Source organism: Poecilia reticulata, chromosome 21, assembly GCF_904066995.2.
Source record: "Poecilia reticulata chromosome 21, P_reticulata-male-v2, whole genome shotgun sequence".
NCBI lineage: Eukaryota > Metazoa > Chordata > Actinopteri > Cyprinodontiformes > Poeciliidae > Poecilia > Poecilia reticulata.
In genome coordinates this window covers 24025745-24047602 of record NC_088850.1, presented here as the reverse complement: position 1 = coordinate 24047602, position 21858 = coordinate 24025745, and the positions used below count along the sequence as shown (strand labels likewise).

At 41.1% G+C, this 21858-nt stretch overlaps 2 protein-coding genes across 5 annotated transcripts; both read right to left on the bottom strand.

Moving 5' to 3' along the window:
* Positions 1-49: 49 nt before the first annotated feature.
* Positions 50-5734, bottom strand: gja10b (gap junction protein alpha 10 b). The gene is made up of 3 exons (XM_008398481.3): positions 5552-5734; positions 4029-5471; positions 50-2318 (listed from the first exon to the last, which is right to left on the bottom strand). Exons 2-3 carry the CDS (start codon positions 5448-5450, stop codon positions 2280-2282), a joined length of 1461 nt encoding a protein of 486 aa, XP_008396703.2. The 5' UTR covers positions 5451-5471; positions 5552-5734; the 3' UTR covers positions 50-2279.
* Positions 5735-9218: 3484 nt separating this feature from the next.
* On the bottom strand, positions 9219-21754 carry casp8ap2 (caspase 8 associated protein 2). Of its 4 annotated transcripts, none has more exons than XM_081602280.1 (10): positions 21454-21754; positions 19891-19947; positions 18378-18455; positions 18020-18120; positions 17868-17942; positions 17452-17567; positions 14987-17322; positions 11086-13681; positions 10174-10273; positions 9219-10104 (listed from the first exon to the last, which is right to left on the bottom strand). In XM_081602280.1, exons 1-10 carry the CDS (start codon positions 21515-21517, stop codon positions 10042-10044), a joined length of 5586 nt encoding a protein of 1861 aa, XP_081458406.1. In that variant the 5' UTR covers positions 21518-21754; the 3' UTR covers positions 9219-10041. The 4 variants fall into 4 exon arrangements, with proteins under 4 accessions (XP_081458406.1, XP_017157730.2, XP_017157729.2 ...); XM_017302241.2 differs by having other exon boundaries at positions 21476-21754; XM_017302240.2 differs by having other exon boundaries at positions 21458-21753.
* Between the last annotated feature and the right edge of the window lie 104 nt (positions 21755-21858).

Below are 21858 nucleotides of genomic sequence, written 5' to 3'. Positions count from 1 at the left end.
GTAATACAACATAAAGAAATTCAGTTCACAATGATAAATTGATAAACAGTTAACACTTAGTAACTCTTTAATCAGCGAATTTGCAGCAATCCTTCCCTCTGAGTGAGAGTAGGAGCATCTGGAACAACTGCTGGCAGTCTTAAGGTGAGAAGCAAAGGACATGTTGGTTACAATATGCAATGTTTAAACAAACAGTGTCACTGTTCATGTATTATTTAGAAAACAATAAAACTGTGGGTGCTGTGGTGGCGTAGGGGCAAAGCACAACCTACATATGGAGGCCTTCGTTCTTGACGCGGCTGTCGCGGGTTTCGTTCCCAGCCTGGTGACCTTTACCGCATCTTTCTCCCTTTACCCACTTTCCTGTCAATTCGCCATCAAATAAAGATGACTAAAGCCAATAAAATCTTTAAAAATAGTAAAACTTCCTGCAATTTAGCTTGTGGCCAGTTTGGTATAAATGTAGCCTCATAAAAAATTACAGTAGAAAACGTTAACCCAAATCTCTGTTGCACATGGAACAGACAGAAACTTCATATTTCAAGTTCCAACAGTTACAGTGATGTACCTTGTGTCCACAAAAATAAATATATTCAATTGGAATTTAATGTGAAAGACCAACACATTTTGTTCATTTTTCTTTTCAAAACAGCTCAAACTCAGTCAGATTAGACGCTGAGCGTTTATGAACAGCATTTTTTACATCTGGTCTGGACTTTGACTGACACATGAATATATTTTGTTCCATCCATCTTCTGTCAACTCTGTCCGTCATCCCTGATCCTCCTGGTGGTGGCATGATGCTGTCACCACCATATTTGACAGTGGGGATGGTGTGTTCAGAGTGATGTGCAGTGTTAGTTCTCTATAGCCAAAAAGCAAAATGCTTTTTGGCTATAAATTTTATTTTATTTTTTTGTCTAATCTGAAAGCTCCTTCTTCCACATGTTTGCTGTATCCAACATGGCAAATGGGACTTCTTATTGTTTGATTTTAATGTTGGTTTTCTTCCATATAGGTCATATTTGTACAGTGATGACTATTAGCTTTCCTGTGGACAGATCCCCCCTCTGAGCTGTGGATTATTTGGTCCAGAGTCACTAAGGGCCTCTTGGTTGCATCTCTGATTAGAGCGCTCCTTGTTCAGCTGGACGTTAAGGTGGATGGCCTTGTCATGGTAGGTTTACAGGACTTCATGATGCTGTTTGCTCCCAAATATTCTCTGAACCTCTGAGGCGTCATAGAGCCCCAGAGGTACTGAGATTAGATTATGATATACATATTTGTATTAAGTTAGAAGGACATTCCCACTTACCTAAAAAAAATAACTAAAGCATACAGTATATCAGCTAAATCTTGTAACACACCTTATGCTGGTTAATGTTTTCTAAAACCTGACAAATAAAACTAATTTAATGATACAACAATAAGTTGTTCAGTACTATGAAGTTAAGGTTGAGTGTTTCCCAACCTTGGTCCTCAAGGCACACTGCCCTGCATGTTTTAGAAATGTCCCTGCTTTAATGCACCTCATTCACCTGATTGCAGTTCAGCAAACACCTGCTAATTGAAATCACCTGTGCCGAAGCAAGGAAACACCTAAAACATGCAGGGCAATGTGCCTTGAGGACCAGGGTTGGGAAACACTGGACTGAATGCACAGAGTCAGTAGCTGGTGATAATGTCCCCTCTCTGTAAAAAGAACAAAAAATATAAGAATAAGTTAGAAGCCTGTACTGCACATGAAACATCTAAAAATGTTGTCAAAAGAATTTTATTGTATTTCTCTGTCATTGCAGGATGTTGGGTTAACCCAACATCTTTGCTATATAACAGTGTTTCTCAACCCTGATCCTCACCGCCCCGCTGACCTGCATGTTTTAGGTATTTCCCTTCTGTCACACACCTGAATTTTATCTCTGGGTGATTAACAGGCTTCTGCAGTACTTGATGGTCACACAATCATTTGAATCAGCTGTTCTGCAATAGAGGCACATCTAAAACATACAGAGCAGGGGGGCGGTGAGGACCAGGGTTGAGAAACACTGCTATATAAGATGTTAAGACTCACTTTATGTCCAGCCATGCATGAATTGACACAAATGAACCAGTGATTGGATCCACAAACCTAAACACAGAAACTCTAAATGTATGAGTGAATACCATCAGATGGTGAAAGTTACACTGAAACTAGAAATGAGGTGAAACATAATGTGAGTGTTTATGTCTACAGAAGTCCTCGATGCCTCTGGCCTCATGCCAACGTGGATGTTTCTGGTTCACTTCTTCATGATTGAAGACAACTCCAGAATCATGCTCTGAAAGAAAAAAACCATTTGTGGTTAGTCTTTTGTTATCCAACAAACAGGTTTTTCTCTTTTCTAAATTTTTTTAAAAGACTTAATATTTCTATGTTTCCAACATATACATTATTCTGCAATGTATATCTTGAGTTATATCTTCCTAAAGAAAAATCTATCCTCCAACTGCAGCTGATCCAGAACGCTGCTGCTGGTGTTCTGACTAAAACCAAGAAAATAGAGAACATCACATCTAACGCCCTTCACTGAGAGAATAGACTTTAAAATACTGTTAGTTTATAAATCACTGAACAACGTAGCACCACAATACATTAAAGACCTGCTGTTGTTGTATCAACCTTCCAGACCTCTTAGCAAATTAGTTCATGAAACCAATTTGCTAACTAATGACTTTGTAAAATGTGTTGATCTTCACTGCAAACATGGTGAACTGCTGAACACATACCAAGTGTTGTTCTCAATTTAGTCTTAAGCTGAATTTGATTTAGTTTAAAGTTAATTTGTCCTCATTTCAAAATATTCCTTGGTATTAAATGTACATACTCATTCTGAGCTGTGATATTACTGCATTATTTAATTGGTCATTGAATTTATTACTTATTCTGGTGGTTTTCATTGTTCTTTCATTTTTACTTACAGTAGTTTAGTTCAGTGCCACTAAATTAGTGAGTTTTATGATCCACCACCCAATAATCAATTTTGAGCTGTACTACTATATCTTCCTAATAAATATAGAAATAAAATTTTGTCAATACATTCTTATATTTTGGAGAGAAGTTGTTTGTTTTCCATAAGTGTGCAGAACTTATTCTCTCCTCAGTGCTAAACACAATCTTTTAGCTACTGTTATTTAATATCAAACTTCATTAGGCAAGTGTTCACAAAACAATAACTGAGATGGAAAACTATTTGATTACTATTTCCTGATTATCAGGTGTTGTCTCCAGTTAGTAATTTTGAGCCTACTAAATACAACTGAATGGCTGAAAAAGAAAAGTTGAGACATCCTTTATCTGAAATGTTTGACTTGTAGAACTGGTAAGATATGCATTAATAAACATATTGTTCAGACTCCAACAAGTCATGTCGGTTGAGATGGATATTAATCTAAATCTCTTCAAACTTCTCTGGTGCACCAAACATAATTTTATGCTAGTCACTCTCAGTTAAATAATGCTCCTGTGTGCATGGTGATGGAGCTCATGCTACTTATCTAACTCATACATATTTAGGTGGTCTTGTTTGAAGATTAGACTGGTGCATTGTGCATCATATCTATATCTAAATACCTTCCACACAAAATTAGACAACAGCACAGTTTTCACAGATTTCTTGTATGGCTTGGTAAGTTTTGGGGTGTGTTTTCATAGCAGAGATTTGTTTTTCTGTTGCTTTCTCTTAAGTTTGTTTTTTAATATAATTTTGTCCTATCAACTGAGACATTTCTTTTATTTCCAGAAAATCATAACAACATCTGTTATGATGTGTCATCATCATGAAATGCTCTGTGTTAAGAACCAGGGTGTCCTGTTGTAGCCCAGGAGAATAGCACAAATCTAGAACTCTCTCTCTTCTACTCCACTGAATCAAATATGCGTAGTTTTATCGCATCAGCACAAAAGAAAATAAAAAAACATTTTCAGCATTATATTAGGTTAAGCAAAATATAGGGTGCTACAGTTTTCACTAGAAGGAATGTGTTTTTACCATGGACATCCTCCTCCCAGAGGCGGGGGGTGGTGGGGTCATCACTGGGCTTTCCCCCTGGTTGAAGTGCTGGGCCTCGGTATCTGTTCCACTCTGAGAGGCGTCGCTGTCAGACGGACTGGCGAGCTTGGCCTCTGACAGTCCTCGAGACATAAAGCTGCATTTCCTGGCTGTGGGATAGTGGTCGCTCTCTGGAGAATCACTCATGTCGCTGAGTTCCTTGCAGACACTGACTTTACTCTGCTTCCTCTGAGGGATCCTCAGGGCAGCTGGGATCTCAATATGGCTGGCCACCAGCGTTGCTCGTGGTCCTGCATAGTGAGGCTTGCCAGAGCAATGAGGTCCATTTGACTCATCGCTGCTGAAGGACGGTTTTCTATTCTCCAGAGTGTGCTGCCGCTCCACAGCCCCCAGCCTCAAATGCTGGATGTCACCTTGGCTCGGCCGGAACGTCTGTGCAGGATGCTGCTGTGAGATGTCCATGCCTTCTGTGTTCTGGCAACCTGCTGGAACCAAGTTACAAGGAAGTACATCTCTTTGAGCATCCTTGTAAGGATCTGATGAAACAGGACTGGTAACTTGAGTCAGCTGGATCAGCCTTTGTGATGAGGAGTTAGTGAGAACACAAATCTGTTGCACTATAGAATTTTTCTTTGACCTGCAGACACTGTCATCATCTCCATATTTGTATCCATAAAGGATTTGCTTGATCTTCTTCACACCCAGATGGAAAATCTCCAGAAGGTTGAGAAATAAAGACACTCCGGCAATGACGAGCATGAACACCATGAAAATATTTTTCTCTGTAGGCCTTGACACAAAACAGTCAACACTGTTGGGGCACGGCAGTCTCTCACACTTGTACAGAGGAGATAATCCAATGCCAAAAAGAGCACACTGACCAATGATGAAACCCACCTCCACCACAGACCTGGTCAGGATATGAAAAACATATGTGCGCAGCAATGATCCTCTGAGTGGAGCTTTCCTGACTTTCTTCTGTTCGTCTAACTTCCTGAGCTCACGCTCGATTCTCTTGTGGTCCTCCTGGTCAGTATCTGCCCCCTCCAGCTCTGCCTTCAGGCAGGCCTTCTTTCTGTGCCTTTCTTTTTCAAGGGTTCTCAGGCGATACAGAGCATGGCCCATGTAGACCAGTGAGGGAGAGGACACAAAGATGATCTGCAGGACCCAGTAGCGTATGAGGGAGATAGGGAAAGCCTGGTCATAGCAGACAGTCTTGCAGCCTGGCTGCTCTGTGTTGCAGACAAACTCACTTTGCTCATCGTCCCAAACATCCTCTGCTGCAACGCCAAGTACAAGCATCCGGAAGATAAAGAGGATGGTGAGCCAGATTTTCCCCACAATGGTCGAATGAATGTGAACTTCTTCTAAGATGCTCCCCAACAAGTTCCAGTCCCCCATCTTCTCTCACATTATTAGTAGCTGAGTGAATAAAGAAGATAACATGTATTGTAAGACTTTTATGTTAATGTTTTTAATATCAAAGGAAAAGCTGTACTTACCAGTCTTCTAGAGCCCTTGCTTTGTGTATTTGATCATAAAGATCTTACAAAAAAGATGATCCATCTGCAGCAACATCAGGACTCATTGGCTGTCCCTTGAAGACTGCTAAAACCCTACTGTGCTCTGTGGCCGACTCTATTTCAATGTTGCTGCTAACTAGGTCTCCAGTTTGAAGCTATTGATCCTCCACACAGGCCTATAACACCCCAAGGTCAGTTTCATCCTGCCACACTTTTATCAGGACACTAAACTGGAAATAGCGCTGACTAAGGTGTCAATATTCAGCTTTGTCCAAAGCTTTCAGGCTTCCTGAGGCTTCAGGGGCAGTACAACATGACTAAAACAACAAAGACTCAACAAGTTTCTCCATTACTTTGGATCTTGAATATCAGCAGGTTAGGTTACTTAGAGTAGCAGCAGCTCAGACACTCAGTATCCACAGGTTTTGGTCCTTGACCCTGCCGTCACTGACTTGATCTGGAGCCTTTCTGGATGAAGCCCTCTTCATCCGTTCCTGTTTGAATACAGTGAACTCACCCTGAATTACCATGATAATGAATGAATATGTAATAAAAGTGTCATTAATGAAGGGGAAAAAACTCAATCCAGACTTTAAGCTTAGGGACTTCATACAGAGTATGAACTTAAATTTGTTATTCAATGGAAAAAAGAAAAAAAAAACTAACCTCAGTTAAGTAAAATAAAATTGTAATCAAAACTTTTGGAATTGTAATGATTCCTTTAAAAAAAGAAGTTTTGTTTAAAATACTTTTTTTGAATTAAATAACAATTTTTTTACCAAACATAAACATTTATTTGCACACATCAGAAATCTTTTGTTGTGATTTTAGGCCCTACTCAAGACGTCATGTGGGAATCACAAGCAAAACTTTGAGTCACAAACAAAAAGATTTCTGACAAGCGCAAATAAGTTTGTTTTGCAAAAACAGTTAACTTCATAAGTCAAAAATGTGTGATTAAAATTTTTTACAAAGTTTTTTTAAGCAAAATTCAGTAGGCTTTTCTCATGGTGACATGCATTAAAGATTTAAATTTTGCTTTTGTTTTTTTCGTTTTTCTGCAGTTCCAGTTAAAGTTTGATGCAGCTCTGCTTTCCTGAATGGACCATCTTCATCTCCACTGCAGCAAACAGGCAGCTCTTTTTTATAGAGTACATTCACTAAAAGGTGGCATTGTGCCCCTGTTTATATTTTTAATAGTGTAATTATGTAAAGACAAAATATGTCTGGTGGTCTTGCTCTGATTTACATATCTTGCTAAATTGCGGGTTTGAATATTGCAATACTTTCCTATAATAAAATAGACCTGCAGAAAGAAATTAAATGAATTGTCTGATATAAAAAACTTGTTTGGTGCTTTGAAAAAAAAGAAAAAAGAAATGTCATATCAAAAACACACAATTTCACTATGAAGTGTTTTGTTTTTACAATAATGTATAATGTAATGTATGTAGAAATTATTATTTTATTGATAAAAAGGCAAAAAAAAACCAATTGCTCTTGGGGGACCTCTGGTGGCCGCTCTAGGTACCGCACGCTTCGCCGGTATGAGCTGCCGTGCAATGTGCAGAGTTAGAGTTAGTTAGGTCAGAAGTTAAATGAGCAAAACATTGTCTCAAAAAGCACTTATCCTTCAGGGAGGGAGAAGAGAAAGAGGCAGAATAGAAAAAAAAGCCAAGATAAAAGTTTGTTTTAATGTGTCTTGGTAATGTAATGTAAAAGATTTGTAAAGCTGCTAATAGAAAATTAGCTTGAACGGTCCAGTTCAAGAGCCAAACATTTATGCCAGGGTATTTGTGTTTGTGAGAAACTGAATTTAACTCATGGTTGGCTCTGTATATTTCTGAGATATTTTTGGCTTCAAAACGCCGTGTTTGATAACGTTTGATCAAATATCAAACATTTAGAAGTTGTAATTATTATCAATAACAATAATTAAAACTTCTCAATGTTTGATATTGTCTAGTAAAATGTTTTACATCAGGCTACATGGCTGCCTGCTGCATTAATATATCGATGAGCTCCTCTATGCTGTAGTTGGGGATATGTTGTTTTCTGCTAAACATAATCATTTTGTGGCTAAACAAACATTATTTTTACATCAACTTTTAAGTTATGTGAAACTTCTGTAAAAATCATTTCAATCATTTCAGGCTCAGAATCAACCCGGTAAAATTACTCACCTAGTATAAATTAAAGTTTTGGCTATTGGAGTAACACTTAAGAGAAATTTATTTAATCAAAGAATGTCATGAATATGTGTGTAAGGCTGCACCGATTGCAGTTTTCTGGCTGATCCCTGGTTACCAATCTTTAAAAAGCCTGACCTGCCAATTTTGATTTTGGCTGATATGAATTTCTTTTGTCTGAAATGTTGCTAAATGTAGCAAGAAAGTCAGAGTTAGCAACAGTGAGGTGAATGTTAAGTGTAAATGTTCAGACTGGACCTGGTGGGGGGGAGTCTGTCAGTCAAACCTCACTGTAGAGCAGAAGAGGACAGAGGCTGATTTTTAAACCTTTGCTGATGAAAATAAGATCAGGGGATAAGATGGGCTTCATATGTAAGTATCGGCCAATCACAATCCCCCAAAATTAAGGAAATCGGCGCCCAGAAATCAACTGCTTGATAAATCATGTGGCCAATAAATGTATCCTATGTAAGTAATGTAAACAGCACTGCCAGAGATACAATACGTTTATAGCAGGTGTGTGAATGATCCAATGATTGGACTGCTGATTGCAGCCAGTCCACATTGTTAGCAGAAGAGGGCCCCAAAACCAAATTTCACTTAGGGCCCCATGGAGCCTTGGGCCGGCCCTGCTTCTCCCTGTGGTTCTACTGCCATTTGCAAATACATCACATTCAAACACAACCAATCAGAGCTAGGAGAAGGGTTTTAGCACTGTCAATCAGCTGGTATACACGCTGCTTACCACATCCTCCCTTCTCTCTGCTATGCGACAGCTCCCTCCCCACAGCGGCGCCTGCCATGAATGCTCAGGCTAATTAGCATGGCCACAAATGACACCAGCTAGTTTTTTGTAATAAGTTGTTTGCCCACCATTAGCACACTGAGCAGCGTGTACACTGTTGTGATAGACAGTGCTAAGACCTTCCTCCTGGGTCTGATTGGTTGTTTCTGGATGAGAAACAGTCTGAAGTGTTTCTGCAAATGAGAGTAGGAACACAAAGAAACTGAAGAGCTTGATCTTTTCACAGATTTGTCTAAAACTATCACCACACAGATCAGTTTGTAAAAAACACTCTACAGGTCACTAGGTCAGTGTAGCTGTGATCTGTGGTAATTCCCAATAAAATCGGTCACTTAGTGCTCCAGCTTCAGTAAGTGCATTACTGAAGTAATGTTCATGACTTGTAATAGAAAACTAGTCATAAATTGGAGACGAGACTATGAGACAACATCAGTGTTGGCTCATAGTCTTCTTGAGCCAAGAAAGCCTTCTTTCCCAACATCAGTGTTAGACCTCACAAATGTGCTTCTAAAAAATTATTTTAAAAAAATCATCTTAAATGACATTTTAATATGTAGAGTTCAGAGAGCAGATATATTCATATTCGGTTCAGTGCATGTCATCATGAAAAAAAAAAGATTCATTATAAAGAACCTCCCATCTGACACAGGCATAAATAAATAAAACTTTATTTTTGGAAAAGGATATGTACAACATGAAGAATAATAATGTATTCTGTTTTGGTTTATATAATCAGATGATTTCAACTAAATGCGATCAAGGCACAGAGACAGTTTGTGCGAACAGTCTGCTGATCTGAGTCGTTTAATACGTCTCTGCTGCCTTGACTGGACATGTAAACATTTTCATTAGAAACTACCAATGCTAGTTGACCAGCATGACACAAAGATTGTATGCAATAATGACCATATCCATCTGTTTGACAGCAGATGAGTTATTGCTGAGTGATACTTCAAGTTTCCAGATGGGATCCACCCGCAGGAAAACATGGGATTTTCCTGAGCTGGAAACTAACTTCAAGTCTGAAGACAGACATTTTCCAGCTGTCCGTTGGAAGACGTACTGCTGAGATGTTTTTGATTATACTATTAAATACTATTGAAAAAATTTATACTATTGAAAAAGGAATATGCAGATACTGTCATGGATTTTCAGTAAGAAGTGATTAAAACAAAAAACTCTCAGTTGGTTAAAAAAGAACACAAAAGTAAAAACATTTCCAGACAGTGGATCAAAAACTCAGATATTATCCTTTAGCTTTCTGTTTTAATTAGCCATGAATCAGTTCAACACAGAAAAAAAATCCCTCAACAAGAAGCAATTATGCTTCCAGTTGTTTGAAAATGAAGTCCACAGACCATAGAGTTGGTGTTGAACCAACTCCTCAGGACTCTCCAGAACTTTCCATTTAACAGGCATTAGAGTTCAATTGTATTGAGGTGGGTGAGATCTCCCTCCATGTCTGACGGGGACAATCACATGTCCATCTTCCCCTGCTTCTTAAAAAGCTTCATGAGCTGGTAAAACCTGTGAGCAATCTGAAAAATATCAAAAGGTAAATAACTGCAAACATTAAATAAAACCCTGAAGACTGAAGACTTGCTCACCTGGCCTGATGGCTTGTTTAGTTTCTCAGACAGTGTGGAGAACGTTTCCCGTGAAGCTCCTTTGGTCTTCAGAAACATCAGAATGGCTCGATCTTCATCTCTGAGGAGAGGATGAGCAAAAGAGACTGAGCATCCTTTCACCACGGAACTTTAAACTTTCCTACTTGCTCTGTTTGACCAAAAGTACAACATTGCTGCTTAAAGGTCAAAGTGTTTCAAACTGGCATCTAAGTTCACTGGAACATTTGGATGAAGCAGTGGAGGAACAATAGAAACAGAAAATAAACTTATAAATAAACTAGCAAATATGCAAATAATATTTGTTTATAGAGGTTTTATTTAGTCAATATATAAATGTTTATGTTTTAATTTGGCTAAAAACAAGACATGTTCACATGAATCTGTCTGTGCAAAAGTAAAAGCATTTATGTTCTTCCTAAACACCACTGTTTGTTTTTAGTCAACTCAATTAAATCCAGTCATTTAAAATGTATCAAATGTAGCTGATTGAAATTTGGTTTATATGCAGTTAAACCTAAGATGTTCATCAAAATTATTAAGATCTAAGTTCCCAGTTATCCCTCCTCCCCAATGAGCTTTCTAGAAAAATAAATCAACATCAACTTATTTGTATCAGTCACTGTGCTGGAACCAACATGGTCAGAGGAAAAGCCCCCTAATGACCACAGTTACAAAATGATACATTAAACACTGGAATGTAAAGCTGATTTACTTTGTTCTAATGTCCTGTCCAACTTTAATTTGTGATTTTTTTCAGCCAGTGGGAAATGATCAAAGTCTATAACTAAATGATAAATTTGTGTCAGAATGTCAAGACTTTAACAAAGCCATTGATGTGGACTGAAGTTGTGCTTTTATTTCCACGTGACTTCAGTGAATCATGCTACTGACCTGGTCCATGCCATCACCACCTCGCCCTTCTTCCTGATGATGTTCTTGGCAGACAGGCTGCTTGGGGACAGAGCTGCTTGGGAAAGTTTCAACTCTTCGTCACTCTTCCTGGATGGAGAAACCTGCAGACTTTTGTCCTCCTTTTTACATCTTTTGGCTTTCAGCTTTTCCTGCCGTCTTTTCCGTTTCCGGAGCTGTTCACAGTCCCTGGAGGTTTTCTCTGATGAGCTGCTCGTGTCAATGGTGAGACTCTTTTCTGACTCGGACACAGTGGTCTCCTCTCTGCCCAAGTCATAGAATAGTGTCTTTGATGCTGTAGTGTTTGGGCTTAAAGTGGCTCTGGGGGGACTGGTTTGCTTCTGGGGCTGGAATGGGAATGATTTGGGTGGAGTTGCCTCTACTTGGAGCTGTGTTCCACTGGGATCTGGGACTGATGAACTGTGGGAAGTAGGTGAGCTGGTGTTTGAACTGGGATCTGATGGATCCGTTTCAGGAGTGGTTTTCCTAGACTGGGTAAAAGTGTCTCGTCTTGGGTTGGATGGATTGGTTCCTGGAGTCCGTCTTTGTTCATGGGTGTGTGATCCAGAGTTTGGGTTTCCAGTGACGGAGAACTTGTTCTCTGTCTGACCAGTGACCTTCAGACATTCCTGGGCACCATATTCTTCATGTTGCTGATTTTTTTCTATCAGTGTCTGGCTCAACGGCTCTCCAGCAATTAGTGTGCCTTCTGCAGCCACATTCATCTGTCTAATCTTTACGATGAAGTGATCATTGGACTTCTCCATCACCAGCGCTTGCATAGGAACGTCAGGCTTGAAGAACAGAGTGCTGCCAGGCGTTTGGGAGGCGGTGCTGTCTCTGGAGCTGCAGCTGGAGTTGTCCAGGGCCAGGTGGATGTCCTGCTCCGTAGCGTCTTCCCCATCCAGCAGAGCATCCTCACTTATGTGTGCGCTGATAACGCTGTCTGGGGTGGACACCACATGGATCCCAACGCCTGCTGGCTGGAGGAAGCTGAGGTGGCTGTCAGATTTAAGAGGAGATGGAATCGTCAGGGAGACAGCCAGATCTTCAGCTAGAATGGAGTATTTCTCTGCTGTCAAGCTGCCCTGCAGCAGTGCTCTGTTTCCAGATGGAACCTCCAAGAGGCAACTTTCATCGAACAAGGCTGGGTGGAGGGGGATGGAGGTTTTGGTGCGTGGGGATGACCTCCGTCTGGGTGAAATGCTGGACCAGGTAGCAATGAGTCTGGCTGAAGTATCGGACTTGGATGGTGAGAGGAACTTTGATGGTGTGGCAAAGTTGAGAAATCTCTCTCCGTCCTTCCTTGGGGTCCCAACAGCCCAGGCAGTGTTGTCGCCACACATCCCTGTGCTTTCTAACAAGTCTGATCCTTGGAGAAGACACTTGAATATTTCTCCCATCTGAGAGTCTCTGACTAAATTGAATGTCAAGCTGGACGCTTGTTGCTCGGTAAGCAGCTCAAAGTCTGTTCTATCAATCAAGGAGCTGTTCTGAGGGATCACCATCTTAGTTTTATTTGGAGACGAGGCAGCGTTGCTGTCGGACAGGAAGTTGATCATAGTTTGTGTGTTTACGCGTTCTGGAGGATGTACTTGAGAGGCGCCATCTTTTTCTGTGTATGACATACGGATGTCTTTACCTTTGCTGCCTAGTCCGGTTCTGTAAGGGACCACTGCACATGACTTGGTCCGGCTCAGGCTGGAGTTAGGGGGGTGGGACTTGTTCTGTTTACATAGCGGCATCTTCACTGGAGCCTGCTGAGGCTCGATCCCCTGTCCACCGGGCCTCTTGTCTTCAGTGGGAGTCTGGACGGCTTGGCAGAGGCTCTTCAATGTTGTCTGGATGTCCATGAACAAGTAGTCCACTTGGACATCTACAAAGTCCCACAGCTTTTGCTTTAGATTGACTGCTTGTTGTTCAAAAATGCGTTTCACTATGCCATTATTAAGCACTTTGATAAACACAGACGCAATTACTTTCCTCAGCTTGGACTTCAACTCCTCAGCATCGCTGCATATCTGGCCAAAGTGAGCACCGTCCACAAACTCTAAAAAAGACTTCTGGAAATTGTCCATCACACCACAAAAACTTTTTTTAGGAAAGGTTTTATGAAGCTTCATGTATTTTTTACGCATCTCCGTGCGAACCATCTTGAATGTCTCCATTATTTCCTCTACAGTTGAAAAAGATGCTTTGCTTGCTGATGGGCAGACAGTTTTAAAACGACTCCTGGGACTTTGCGTTGAGACAGCAGCTGAATCAAGAGGTTCTTTAGAAGCAACCTGCCGTTCTTCAGGTTTTCTTCTTGAAGAAGACTGGAGGCTGGGTTTATTCCTGATTGGTTCCGTTAACTTCGCCCTCTTGGTGGCAGGAACAGGAGAACTAGAAGTAGCCTCATCACTCTCGCTTAAAATTTCCCCTTCTTCCAGTTCAGTATCAAAAGGGCTTGAAATCTGCTCAGACTCCATGTTCACCACGTCCTGTGCTCCTCGGTTAGCAGGAGAACCTGGATATTTGTTCTCCTTATTAACATCCAACTTCATCAAGTTGGTCTCAGCAGCAGAGGTGGAAAAATCTGGACAGAAAAGTAAAGGAACTGTCAGTACATATGCAAAGCAATATTCAAGACATTCAAGAGTAAGTGAAGAGATTCAGGAACATCAGAGCCTTTGTACAAATCAATACAGTCATGGCAATCAGTGGCAGGTTGTGGTGCAACAAAGTCAATACAATTTTCAGGTATTTTACACATGTTGAGGGATGAATTATCGTCTCTAAATTCAACTCAATGAAGTCCAGGGAGACCAAGACCATAATCCTGTTCAGTTTACTACATAAATCACTATAACCCGACAAGTTCAATGTGAGAGAACTAAAGAAGACAATACAACAGGTCAGTGTCAGCACAAAAACACAGAGGATTTTACCTCTCTGGGTCTAACAGATAGTGCTGGACACTGAATCCAAGTCTTTAGTGACAAGTCCACTATAGTAAAACAGCTGGCAACCTGCTGACAGACTGATTTTTTCTCAAAGCTACATCACCGAACAATGATGCAGGGTGCTCACCTCACTTATTATGATATTCCAGCCTTTCTCCAACTTAGTTTTCTAAATTTAATTTCCATGATGTTTGTATGGTATTACTGACATACAAGTACAAATCTCTCTTCCCATGATTCATCAGATCGTTATGATTGATGGTTGTATTGGGGAAAAAAATGGCAAGTTGGAATCTAGTCCTGACCAAAAAAGATCTAATGGCTCATGGTATTTGTCTTTTTTATACTTGTACAGTATATTGTTATTTATATTGTTAATCTTGTTTTTTTTTATATATTGTTTTTAACAGTTTTTTGTGCTGTTATACCTGAATTTCCCTTTTGTGGGACAATAAAAGCTGCTTCTACTCTATTCTACTTCTGAATGAGAACATGTTTAGGATCTCAAAAACCAGTGTTTCACAAATAGGAAAAAGAATACAGATTAGATGTGGTTAAGGTTAAAAAGTCACCATCAAAATTAAAAGCAATATAGATAATAAAATAAGAAATTAAATCAAACCCTATCCACTCCAGTTTGCAGCTTCAAACAGCAGGAGCAAATATTCCAGACCATTCCATGTGATTGCAGCTGCCACTTACTACACTCTCCCTCACAATGAAGACATGAGGAAATGGGGTTCCATATGAAAAACAGCAGAACTTTGGTTTTCCAGTGCGGGGTATTAAAAATATACTTTCAGAGAACCAACTCAGATCAAAATGCCCCAGAATAAATGTTTGGATCAATGTTTGGTGCCATGTCCACATGAGTCACATTTACAGGCCAGATAAAGCCTGTGGGAGTGAAGACAGGGATGCTAGGACCATCTGGATACCTTTCTGAAGACTCTTCACATGTCCCAGCTTGCTGTGGACATGGAGGACACCCCTCTTGGCCATCTGTGCCGGGCTCCTCAGGGGGCTGATGGCCTCAGGAATCCTCTTCAGGTTGCTCAGGGTGTGCATCATGGAGTCTTCATCATGAGGCAGCGACACAGAACTGGACAGCTCTTTTTTACGGTCCTGACTGCAGAACTTCTTAGGGGTAACTGTGGCGGGCCTGAGCTCCTCTGTGGTACTGCTGACCTTGGATATCCCAATGCAGTCTACAGAGGATATGGGCTGGGGACTGCAGGTCCCCAGCCCATGTCCATGGTAACACTGGTCTGTGTCTGTCTGGGTCATCGCACAAATATCCTCGGTCAGAATCCGCCCCTTCTGAGGAAGTGAGGTCAGACAGATAGTGCTGGACACTGAATCCAAGTCTTTAGAGCTTTGTGGTTGGCCAACAGGATGGTTGTCCATGGTAACACTGGTAGAGGATGGTTGGCTGATAGCAGGGGACGCAGCAGGGGACGCAGCCTGGTGACCCCACCCATCTCTGAGTCTGGCTTCCTCATATACCTCTTCAGTACCGTGTGTGTCGTCTGGCTGAGCTGAAGCTGCAGCTTCACTGACTGTACTCTGGGAGAGTCTGGGTGGAGCAGGAGCTTCACCTGAATCGGCTGCAGCATGTTCAACATCAGCTGCAGCATGTTCATGTTGAGCTGCATCTTCATCAGCAGCTGCAGCATGTTGAACCTCAGAGGTCGGTGCTTCAGAGCTGCTGTGTTGCTCCAAGATTTGTGGAGGTGTGTTGCTGGGCTGGGAGCTCTTTGTGAACTCCAGCTGACCTCTTTCAGTTATCCAGCTGTTGGAGATCAGCTCCAGCTGTTCCTCAGGATGTTTCAGGTCTTCCCCTGCTTCTGTGTGGAGTTTGGTTGTGTCTGCTGGACCCTGGGGTGGCCTCCAGAGGGAGTTGCTGTGAACAGCCAAGGGTCTCCCTTGGAATTCAGCTCCAATGTTGGCATCTTCCTCTACATCTTCCATGTTGGACGTCTGGTTACGTGGAGCTTTGAGCTCCTCCAAGGCTCGCTCTGCAGCATGTCCTGGTTCTGGTTCTGATCCTAGCTCACCTCCATCTACCTCATCAATGACACACATGTTGTCTAGGTTAGGCTGGGAGTTTTCCTCAACATCACCCTCTAGTCTTAGCGGGTACTCTAGGCTGTTATCTCTGGGTGTTGTGTGCTTTTTGATAGGTGAAAGAGTTAAATTCAGTGTTTCCATAAAACACAACTTTCTGTTTGAGTTGTTGTCGTCTACAGAAGTATTTGCTTCTGGGCTGGGTTCTTCAGATGATCTTTTCACATCTCTAGGTTTCTTTTCCCGTCGTCCTTCCTTGGATCCATCAGGTTTCCCCGTCTGTTTATCTCTGTGCTTCTCCCGGTCTCTGCTGCTCTCTTTCTGACTGCTTCTTCTGTGATGCCTGCTCCTGATTTCATCCTCACACCTTCTGTCCACACTTCTCTGATGGTCTCTCTGTCTGCTCCTTTCCCGTTCTCTACTGCCATTACCGCAGCGCTTAGTAAACTGATCTGGAGAGGAGCTTCTCTTGTTCTTTGGACTGGACAAACTATCATATTTGTGACCTCTGGGGTTTTTTCTGGACTCTGGGCTGCAGCTCCCTCCTGACTGCTGATCAGAAACTTTAGCATGCTCTATAGAGCTGGCTTTATCTGTTCTCTGAATTTTCTTGCCTTCTCTTCTGTGTTCAGAGGAAACTGCAGAGTGGAGATGTTCTTGTGAAGAAGTTTTAGCTCCGTCTGATCGGCAGTGCCTCCCAACCTTTTGGTATTTCTTATTTTTGTGAGACTGGGAGTAAAACTCTTTTCCAGTGTCTTTGTCTTCTTTGTGAACTTGCTTTTGCACAGAGTCCTTGTTATGATGGGTACAGTCTCTAAGCCTCCTTTCTGCTGATTCAGACAGTTTATAACTTTGACCTTTAACCTCTCTGTTTCTGGAAGCGCACCCGTCTACTCCAGGCAGTTTTTCAGCTGCTTCATGTCTTTTTGAGCAGTTATGAGTTGAAGACTTCACGGATCTGCTGAAATGACAAGTTTCCTTTGAGGTAAGTTGGGGAGCATCTGCTGGAGAAGGCTCCTCCTCATACTGGGAACTAATAGGGGGAGCAACAAAAGGAGGAGGGTGAGGAGGAAGAAGAGGTAAAGATGAAGGTGGTGAAAGTGTTCTTGTTGATGAACAGCTGGAGGAGGCTTGAAGAGATGAACGTGGATCCTGGGCTTGTTTTATCCGAGGCTGATGATGATGATGATGATGAAATCTTTGGACCCTACAAAAAAAACAACAAATGCTACTTATTAATGCAAATTACATATGAATTTTAAAATGTCAATGTCCATCCCAGGGTGCTAGTCTAGAGCACGTTCTGGTTTCCAGGTCTTTATAAAGTAACACTCACTGCTGAGTCAGCTGCTTGATCTCAGCATCTTTCCGAACTATTTCTTGCTTTGCTGTTCGTAAAAGTGCAGAGATGTTCTTCTTAAGACGATTGTTCTCACTGCTCAAGCCAGTATTCTGTCCATGGAAGAAACAAAACAATGTTATTAATAATTATCTTATGATTATAAAGACCACACACTTTTTAAAATGTTGACTTTTTGTGAGCAAAATTAGACCAAAATGAATAATTTCACAAAATTGACAACTAATGTGTCATTTAACCTGGGGAACTCTATTGAAAAAAATAAACTGAACAAATAAACTAAAATAACATGGTCGCGTGTATGTCTTGAGTAAGACCTTATTACACATTATGACATCATAATTTACAAATATTCGCTCAATCTTCTTGCAAAAATACTTGCTGAAACAAACCTGTGTTTCCATCTGCTGTAGTCTTCTGTGCAGTTCTTTGATTTGATTTTGGGCTGCTTCAAATCTGGATTTTAACTACAGAGAGAAAAAAGTGTGATGACTGGTCCTGAACAGGAGGACCTGCAGCTGAACAGGTGACTGCAACTTGTTACCTCAGTGTGTGATGTCTCCCTGTTGTTCTGTTCCTCTGCCACTATATCCTCATAAAGATCCAGTGAGTCTTTGAGCCCAGAACCAACAGAAGGCCACTTTTCTGTAAAGCAAGAGCAGAACATGCAGTAAAACATGTTACAGGATTCCCCTAGTGTAATTTACGCCTGCTGGGCCACCTTGCTTTACTTGCCCTTGATAAATTTACTTGATAAATTATGAAAATCTAAATTATCAAGTTCATTTCAATTTATTATCTGATGAATTGATTTATTTGTTAATGCGACAGGTCTAGGGGAAACCCTGAAAAACATTTATCAATGTCTTACAAAACTGAATAAAGTGGAAGAATTCCTTTACCAGTGTTGCTGCCAACCCCAGTAGCATCCAGGCCTTCATAGATATCCACAGAGTCTTCGTCAGCCCCTGGGTCCACTGCTGAGGGGAAGAACACGAGGTTTAATAATGGTTCGAACAAATTATAGCCTGGGCTCAAGCTAATTTATGCACTGTAAAAATATGTCATGCTAAAAGTGCCTACTTTCTGTCTGAAACATCTAAAAGTTTAAATAATCCTCTTACATTTTGGAAGAGAGGTAAATACAGGACTTCCCTCTTGTATTGTTGTTAGTGGAAAAGAAATAGTTGATAAAAATGAGATTCTAAACAGTTTAATAACCACAGTTTAATAACATCCCCTTCCGAAACTGAATAAGCTGGATGTCAGTTCTCCACTGTATGCTATGATGATCATCACCAACCCAGCCATTTTAATTTAAAGCAATAACAGCACCAAAAGATGGATTACTGTGCTTTCATCCTGCATACGCAGAAGCTTTTAATAATAAATATTTCTCACAGAGTACTATAAATTGCATTGTTTTTGTCTGTAGTAACTGGGTCAAGTGCCAACACCATCTTGTGATGTAATGAGGATAAGTCATTACCCTCATTAGACCCACTAATAACCCTCAGTAGTGGGGGTGAGTACCGGGAGGGCATCTTCAGCTAACCCGGTTGTCTCACGTGTCGGTCCTATAGTGACATAAACATGAACAATTTTAGAGAAATTCCCAGAATGAGACCTTGAAATTAGACGCCTGTCTCTTTAAGAACCTCCTTCTAGTACCACCATTCCACTTTCAGCATGTCATCACAATAGCATTCATCTGTTATGCTGTTTACAAACGTTTTTTTGGAGCATTGGACTGAGAAACAGTTCAAACAATAACCTACTAATAACTAATGAGGGTTTTTAGTGGGTCTAATGCAGTCTAAGAGAGTGAACCCAAAAACCTCGGTCTCAGTTCGGTTGAATTGAACTCTGACGTGGTTCGAATGCAGTGTGAATGTAAGCGGATCAGACACCACTCCAAAAGCAGGAAGCTAACTATACTGCAGTGCATTCTGCTCAATATATTACTCTCTACTCTCCGGGTTAGCAGAGATGTTGTGTGGGTTGCCACGGCAACGTGTCTGCATGTACAGTGAAGCCGACACATGAAGCGAGGAAAAGCATAAGTGGTTGGTTGACTCCTACTTATCATTTTTCCTTTGCTGTAGCTGTGATTTTTTTAAACCTTCAATAAATGACAAAAACAGGACTAATTGCCTCGTCTGTTTGTAGAACGTGGCAATATTCAGAACAATCATTAAATCGGATGAAATATTTCCCAAAGTTCAGGAACCAAATAAACAAATTTAACAGTGGCAATTATGTAAAATTCAATTACTGACTTTTTGTGTTGGTTTTTGTGCTGCTTAGTTCTCTCTTTCATCTTGACAGAAACCAAACTGTTTCTAGATTTATATCTGTTTAGTACCAATAAGTTAAAAATATGACAACCCTTGGGAAAAACCAGATGTGACTTACAATCAGAGGCATCAAACGTCTCCATCCTTTCAATCTGCTCTGCTTCTTTGTAAAAACCTAGTAATGAGAAACAAAAAGCCAATATTAACCAAAAACTGCTCAGAATTGTTAAAGAATTGTAAAATTTTGTACAATAAAACGGTGTTTAAGATCCTCTACAGAGTCAGTAAAGCACAGCTGTAGCAGCAAATCGCTCTGGAGCCTGACAAGTTGTGGCCTGGTGAGAGGAACAACCAGGAGAGTCTGTGCTCCAGGTGGAAAACTGAGAGCAGCAAACTGTTTCCTTAATAAGCGCAAGTAGTGTTGGACAAAATCCCTCCAAAAAAAAAAACTCCGCTCAGTGTGGCTCTACAAGATTTCAATTTAATCACAGCTTTTTGACTTTCTTAATCTGTTTTAATAAATCGTGACAAGGTGGGATCTGTTTTTCGACAATTGTACTTATTTGTAAATAATTGTAGAGTTTAGTTTGCCCCTTCCTTCCTACCATGACTCTCAGACATCTGTCATGGAAGAAAGCTCCGTTTTCCAGGATTAGCAGGTGTGGGGCTCCATGCAGGTTCAGAAGCTGCAGATGACAGGCCTGACTGTAAACAGATGACCCTCTTTGAGATCCGTTGCCGTAAAGCAGCTTTGGTGTTGCTAAGGTTTCCAGAACGGAAGGTTGTTTGTCACATGGCAAGGAAATATTTCCCTTAATATAAACATATCAGCTAAATATCGACCTGTAAATGTTCATGCAACACTGATATAAATTATCACTAACAAAACAAGTTTTGGTCACAAAGCCACAGTTCTCTCACTCCACACTCCACTGCTGTTCTGGTCCAGTTTGGTCACATCTCGTTTAGACCATTGTAATTCTCTACTTTTTGGTCAGCCACAGAAAACTCTGCATAAATTACAATTGGTTCAAAATTCAGCTGCTCGTATCATTACACAGACCCCTTTAATTCATCACACCTATTTTACAACAGCTCCATTGGCTTCCAATCACATATCGCATCAACTGTAAAATACTTCTTCTAACTTTTAAAGTAATTCACAACCTCACACCTTCATATCTCTCGGACCTCCTTCACATTGCCACACCCACCCATTCCCTCAGATCCTCTTCTTCTGTCCATCTCACCGTCCCCCCTGGTCGTCTTGTCACTATGGGGAGCAGAGCATTCAGCCGCTCAGCTCCCAAACTCTGGAACTCACTCCCACCTGATCTCCGGAACATCGAGTCTCTGCAATATTTTAAGTCCAAACTCAAAACCCATTTGTTTGAACTAGCATACAACCTTTAATTATATTTGTACTGTCTTATAAATCTTGTTTGTGTTTTTATGTTTTTTATTACCGGTATGTATTTTATAATTTGCTTGTTTTTATGTCCAGGTGACCTTGGGTGTCCAGAAAGGCGCCTACAAATAAAATGTATTATTATTATTATTATTATTATTAGTTAGCAACTAAGGTCGCAGCACAGCACAAAACAAATCCTTAAGCCTTCTGAACTGAGCCAAAATTCCAGTAAAACATTAGCCAAAACCATCCCTGGAATGTCTGCCTTACTTGCCTGAGTTTTCCTCTGTACCTTGTTGATATTTCCAAGACCAAAGTCGCGCCAACACTTCATTAGACAGGAAGTAACGACATTTTCCCGCGGTCTGTCACCAGGGCAGGCGACTCACTGTTGTCTACTTCCAACAGGAAAAATCTTCTCAAAGTCTCAGTGAGAAGCTCACAGACTCCAACTCTACAGAGAGCCACGGAGCCCTCCGGCGTTCCGCATTTACTACCCCCAACTAGGACAGCGGAGAGCGGCAGGCGGCAGCAGGTGAGCCCGGCTGGCGGACGGCTGGAGAGAACAAACTGCTCAACTTGCTGGTGACGCGCTATCCGGTGCGTCATCAACAAGCGACACAGAGAGAGGGCGGAGGAACGGAAGTTCACCCGGAAACAGTCATACTTCACCTC